This window comes from Rhododendron vialii, chromosome 9a (assembly GCF_030253575.1).
Source record: "Rhododendron vialii isolate Sample 1 chromosome 9a, ASM3025357v1".
In the NCBI taxonomy this organism is placed as follows: Eukaryota; Viridiplantae; Streptophyta; class Magnoliopsida; order Ericales; family Ericaceae; genus Rhododendron; species Rhododendron vialii.
In genome coordinates this window covers 7,090,141-7,096,140 of record NC_080565.1, presented here as the reverse complement: position 1 = coordinate 7,096,140, position 6,000 = coordinate 7,090,141, and the positions used below count along the sequence as shown (strand labels likewise).

General features: G+C 37.5%; 1 protein-coding gene across 1 annotated transcript; it reads left to right on the top strand.

Moving 5' to 3' along the window:
* The first annotated feature begins 1,831 nt into the window (after nucleotides 1-1,831).
* On the top strand, nucleotides 1,832-5,070 carry LOC131299562 (probable peroxygenase 4). Its single transcript, XM_058325147.1, has 6 exons — nucleotides 1,832-2,211; nucleotides 2,367-2,466; nucleotides 2,948-3,033; nucleotides 3,612-3,706; nucleotides 4,780-4,905; nucleotides 5,010-5,070. The coding sequence occupies exons 1-6, from the start codon at nucleotides 2,140-2,142 to the stop codon at nucleotides 5,068-5,070; spliced, it is 540 nt and encodes a 179-aa protein (XP_058181130.1). The 5' UTR covers nucleotides 1,832-2,139.
* The last annotated feature ends 930 nt before the right edge of the window (nucleotides 5,071-6,000 follow it).

The window sequence follows — 6,000 nt, the reverse complement described above, 5'->3', positions numbered from 1 at the left end:
AAAATTCTCCCAAGATAATAACAAAATTTCTCACTTTTTATCAACCCCATCAATGGGTAAAAATGTCATTTTATTCAAAATAAGTGGAGTTGATAGGTTTTATTATCCGAAAGAGTAAATATTTAGATGTAAGTCATTTTTGGCTTATTTTATCATGTGCTTAGATAGACAATTGTTAATTGGAGTTGTCGATGAAACACACATAGAAATCATATGAGAGTTATTGTTATTTCTCATATATGACTGAAACATCCATCATTAAAATAAACCCCAAGGAATGTCGTTGAAATTTACCTTAAAAAATACAGATGTATGCACCGGGACCCTCATAATTTCATCGGATGGTTACACATATGTGGATGGTTACGCATATGTGGAGGGACACATGTCAAACAACTATTGCAACTATTGATACTCAAGTGTCTTGGTCAGTTTTCGTGCACCTCAACTTCAACTTATCTTTAGGCTTAATTTCACCACCCATATATGAGGAGCCCAATTAAAATCAAAGCAAATGTCGTGCATTATTCTTGCTTGTCGATTTTTGGAACGTGGATATATTCAACTGTATAAATACCTACACAAATATACCTCTGCTAGCTGTGCTGTGTAGTCCCTGTATTTATATGTTGCCCAAAAAAATCTGTGTTTTTTTTAGGAAGAGTATGAACTTTATATATAATAAGTAGAAGAGATTATAATCTACCGTGTGCATTTAATACAATTGAAAACAGACTAATTGCACACGTAAATGACAATTAACGCATTCAAATTAAATGAAGGATACATCCAAAGACAGATTGGTCAAAACGGTTAGAAATCGGAGAAGCGCATACAGGTTGTCAATGAGCAGCTATCACGATAATTCCACCATTGATAAGGCTTCCTTACAGAAATCGACCGATACCAACCAAGTGACTCTAGCACCCCAAGTAGAGAGCACTGCGTGCATGGTTAAACATCATGCAACTAGATGGCCAAGGCCAACTACAACGTAGAACCACCACCCGAACAAGCAGCTGCTAAAAGCCCCATCTTGCCATACGCAACCTAAATCCTCCAGGCGCCATCACAACCTTAGTCCCTGCTAAAACGCAAGGTTAAACCGCCAAAAACGTCTCCACAACCATTAATTATGACAGCATCAATCAACCCCCAAATCAAACCAAACGCTTCCAATCAAAAGTCGCCAAAATCCGGCCATATCCCAGACAACCCAGTAAGCCGAATTGCATAATATAGCCCCAAAAAATTTGGGTCGTTTTGAATTAAAAAGTAAAGATGATCTTTTCTCTATCTTTATTAAAAAAAAAAAAATACATTTGTTAGTTTTGCGTTAAACTATAGTGACTTATTGATTCGTCTTGACGAGAGGAAGCGAAAAAGTAAAAAACGATTGTAATTTTTTGAATAAAGACAAAAATAAGTAAAAAAAAAGACCAACTTTTACTAATTTTTGTCTTTTTGAAAAAAATTATGAGTTTCGATTCTTCTCGTCGGGATGAATCATTAAGTCATAAAAATTTGATGCAAAATTAACAAATGTAATTTTTTTTGAATAAAAACAAAAAAAGAGTCAAATCGACTTTTCAATCGAAAAGCACTCAAAATCATACAAACTGCTTATACCCCAACAAGAGGCTATCTAAGGAGCATAAAAATCGCAAATAAACCGCTGGCCATATAGCACCCATTGTAACAGCGGCTAACACAAATCAGTGCGAGTGTGTAAAAGTGTGTGTGTGCAAACATGGAATGGAAAGAGACTAAAAAGGGCACCTAAACTTGCTGGATCGCACCCATCATAACAGCGCCCAACACAGATCGGTTAGCTATAGCCAGAAACTACAATAACGACACACAACCCATAATAGCCAAAAATGGCGCCCCAACCCAGCACATCCATTCACCACAAAAACAGTCACGAACGACGAAGACTATGGCCTAAGAACGATTGGGTCATCAGTGTGAAACCACAATCAGTAAATTAAGCATCCATCCGTATTCCGAGCTCCCTATTATTCAAATTCAATCGAATCTTTCCCCATCGCTTTTTATACCCATTCCAATTCCCCCAATAATTCACCCATCTCTCTCTCTCGAGATCGATCGATCGATCGATCTTGAAAGCTTGGCATAATGAAGACACATCCATCATGGGTTCATCTTTACCTGATTCCAAAACTTGCCCAAACAGCATTCAGCATCAGGGTATGGAAATTCCCTACCCGATTTTCGCCCATCCGAATACTGGACGTAATTATGTGTGGACATACTTCAATATATCTGAAAGATAGCTATAGATTTTCGAGTGAGATTATGCTTATATTAGTCTTACATGCATATCGTACATTTTTTCATGGCAGGAGTTGATGGTAATTAAGGATCAAAATGTGCTGCAAAAGCACGTTAATTTCTTCTATCGGGACAAAGATGGAGTTGTTTATCCTTGGGAAACGTTTCAAGGTCCTCTCTCTGTGTTAAGAAAATAAAGTCCCACATTGCTTGAGAGTGAAATGAATGATCACTTAATAACATTTGGAACCTCTCCACTCATTGCCAATTGGCTTTGAGATGGATATAAAGTTTCTACATGGTGTCAGTATGGGCCAGAGTGAAATAAGTGATCACTAAATAACATTTGGAACCTCTCCACTCATTGCCAATTGGTTTTGATACTCTCTCTCTCTCTTCTTCTCTCCAATCGGCAAAAGAAATTAATTCAGGTATCATGACAATAAAATTTTGATAAAACTTTGAAATCAATGCGATTAGCTGTGTTTTTACGAGTAGTAGGAGTAGTATAGTCATCATCATCGTCTCTCTCTCTCTCTCTCTCTCTCTCTCTCTCTGTTTTCTCTTTGTATGTAGTTTCATAGTATGGGTAACAACTTATTGGTTTGATTTGTATATGTCATGATTTATTTTATTTTTTTTGCATAATCAGGTTTTCGAGAAATTGGGTGTGGTGTTTTATTGTCCTCCTTGGCTTCCGTTTTCATCGACGTCGGTCTCAGGTCCAAAACTCGTCTGGTAATTTCTTCTCTATCTCTCTCTATTCAACGTATAAATGCCACATGTAATAACACGTATATTATTTTTTCTAGGAGATTAGTCACGTAGTCCCTCCTCACCAAATAATGTACATATTTTACTATATAGATTTGTTAAAAAACTATTTAAATTTTGTTGTGTGTAATGCTCTTGATAATTTTAAAATTTTCGTCTAATAGAACTAAGTGAAATATGTCAAATTAACAAGAACCAAATTACACATAAAAAATATTTTTCGTTCAATTGAACTTATCTTGATTTTTGTTGCATTTTTTCATCTTTTAATTGAAGTTTGGTTTTTTGGTTTATCTCTTAAATAGAAGATTCGTAGAAATAAAAACACGAATTACATGCAATGGGAAAAAAAATCTATTAAAGATCAACCACATCAAGAAAAAATTTGGCAGTTTGGTTGGAGTGTTATCCGTAGTTCGTATATCGCCATTGCGTGGCATGTTTGATTTCTTTGATTTGGCATCATGGTGCTCTAATTATCATCTTCCATTGAGGAAAAGACTAATTAATTGGCCTTTGTTATATGATTGTGTGTGGTGCAGGGTAAATTTCCTTCTCTTCTATTTCCAATTGTGGTAAAGAACATCCAGAAAGCTAAGCATGGGAGGGACTCTGGTGTCTATGACACAGAAGGAAGGTACACATTATTCACCTGACCTCCAGCCAATATAACAACTTTGTTACCACCAAACGCAAACACAGTGTTACTGATACACACTCACTCACTCACTCACAGGAGAGGTGGGGTCCACCTGTGGCAAGGTTTTAGAATTACGGCCAATATATAGGAGAGTAGAAGAGTAGCTTTTTCCATGTTTATAAAGGCTCAAGACTATATATATAGGAGTAGCTAATTTTACAAAGGGATGAGTTCTTTGCCATTAATATAGCATTCTTGTTTTGTTCGTACATGATCTTTGGAATTGTGGGGTGTCGGTCCCCCAAAATACTTCGTTGTACCTCTCTTTTGGATCTGGCTTGAGCTCCATCTTCAAACTTAACCCTACAAGGCAAGGAACCACCATTAGTACCTAACCGGCCGGTGACGGTCAAGAAGGCATTCTGATTAAGTGAGTCCTTGATCAAGAAATGATGTACAGAGCTCTTAGGTCAGTAGAAATGACATAGTGTATGCCAGCACTTGTACCTCCAACACCACGTCACCACCGCAACCGCTACTACCACCAGATTTAGTTTCTTGTCTAGTGTTCGTATGCCATCATTCTACCACCTCCACTACCTCTTCTACCATCTTTTTTATCTCTCTATACCATCATTACAATCAACCCATCTCTTTACCAAGACTACACCACCACTTGCTATCATCATCACCAGCATCACCCGCTACCACTGCCACCACCCTCATCATCATCCTTACACCACCACCACCTCCGGTACAACAAACACATGCAACCACGACCACCATCTCGCTACCCTCCTCTCCACCACATTAACACATGCATTCAACACCTATCCACCGCCGCCACAAACACTTGGCGACCATTAGTAAAACAACTAAAGGGAATAATTACTGATGATATCAAACACATTTATCTTTGTAGCATACGTTTTGCTTTCGTTCAACCGTCGATAGTTGCTTCTATCTGTGGCTAGAATGCCTTTTCAGTTGTGTTTTGAGTTCAGAGTTGTACTTTAGTAAATCGTTGGTTTTATCTTATCTTATTATTAGTGTTATTCTTGAAATTAAAGGTTTGTTCTTGCAAAGTTTGAGGAGATTTTTGGCAAGCACGCGCGTACAAATGCAAACGCCTTAACGTCAGACGAATTGATGACAATGCTAAAGTCAAACAGGGTCCCGAAGGACTATGCCGGATGGTTCATTATTATTCTCATTCAAATTTTCTTCGAGTTTATTATGCATGTCTGTTTTTTGAACATGCCTAAGTTTAATACAATGAAACCGTCGGGACAAGTTGCAGGATTGCAAGCTACTCAGAGTGGAAGATCTTATACATGCTGAAATGGGCAAGTGATGGTTAAATTAAACTTGGATGATTATCTTTTGGTTGCAGTTCTACTTCTTGTATAGAAGGGCAAATTGAGGCATTTCGCCCGTGGCTTGGAAACAGACTAATTGCTCACATAAATGACAATTAACATATTCAAATTAAATGAAGGATACATCCAAAGATAGATTGGCCAAAATGGTTAGAAGTCCGAGAAACGCATACAGGTTGTCAATGAGAAGCTATCACGGTAGTTCCACCATTGACAACGCTTCCTTACAAAAACCGACCTATACCAATCAAGTGACTTTTGCACTCCAAGTAGAGAGCACTTGTTTGTACCATATTTCACCGCCTGTCGATAATCGACCGAAAGGTGGCATTTATGGAAATGCTTCCTATTTTATTATTTCGTATTAATAATATAACTAGTTTTTATTTGTTTGTATTTTAATAAAGTGCAGGACACTTGGCATGCTCCTATACATTTAGAAGTTAAAAAGACACTTGTCATTGTCCTACACACTTTGAGGTTGAAGAGAAGTTATTTGGACAAGTGGCATGCTCCTACACACTTTGGAGTTTGTGGGAAGTTATTTGGACACTTGGAAGATGATGAAGAGTAGTGAGAAGTTAGGAAGTTATTTCCTACACATTGTATTTTCTATAAATAGCCTCTTTTGGCTTCATTGTAAATCCCTTCAACAAATCAACTTTGTTATAAATTTTTGTCTACCAACCCATTCGGGTTATAATTAGGAGTAGGAGTAGAATTAACTTAATTTTCTTACTTTCGATGGGGATCCGTCCTTTTTGATTGTAAATCTACCTTGAAAAAATAACAAAGTCCATTTGTTATTTTTCTTCCGCTCCACCCCACTTCACTAAACCATCAATCCACTCCGCCCAATCGATGGGTCGATTCCGTTCTTGAAGATTGGCGGGTGACGGTCTTCTTTTACGA

Bases quoted from the DNA above. Each gene is read 5' to 3' on its own strand.
- LOC131299562 (XM_058325147.1), top strand. From the start codon at position 2,140: ATGAAGACACATCCATCATGGGTTCATCTTTACCTGATTCCAAAACTT. The intron at 3,034-3,611 runs GTAATTTCTTCT...TGTGTGGTGCAG, and splicing joins TCAGGTCCAAAACTCGTCTG to GGTAAATTTCCTTCTCTTCT. The intron at 4,906-5,009 runs GTTCATTATTAT...GACAAGTTGCAG, and splicing joins CCGAAGGACTATGCCGGATG to GATTGCAAGCTACTCAGAGT.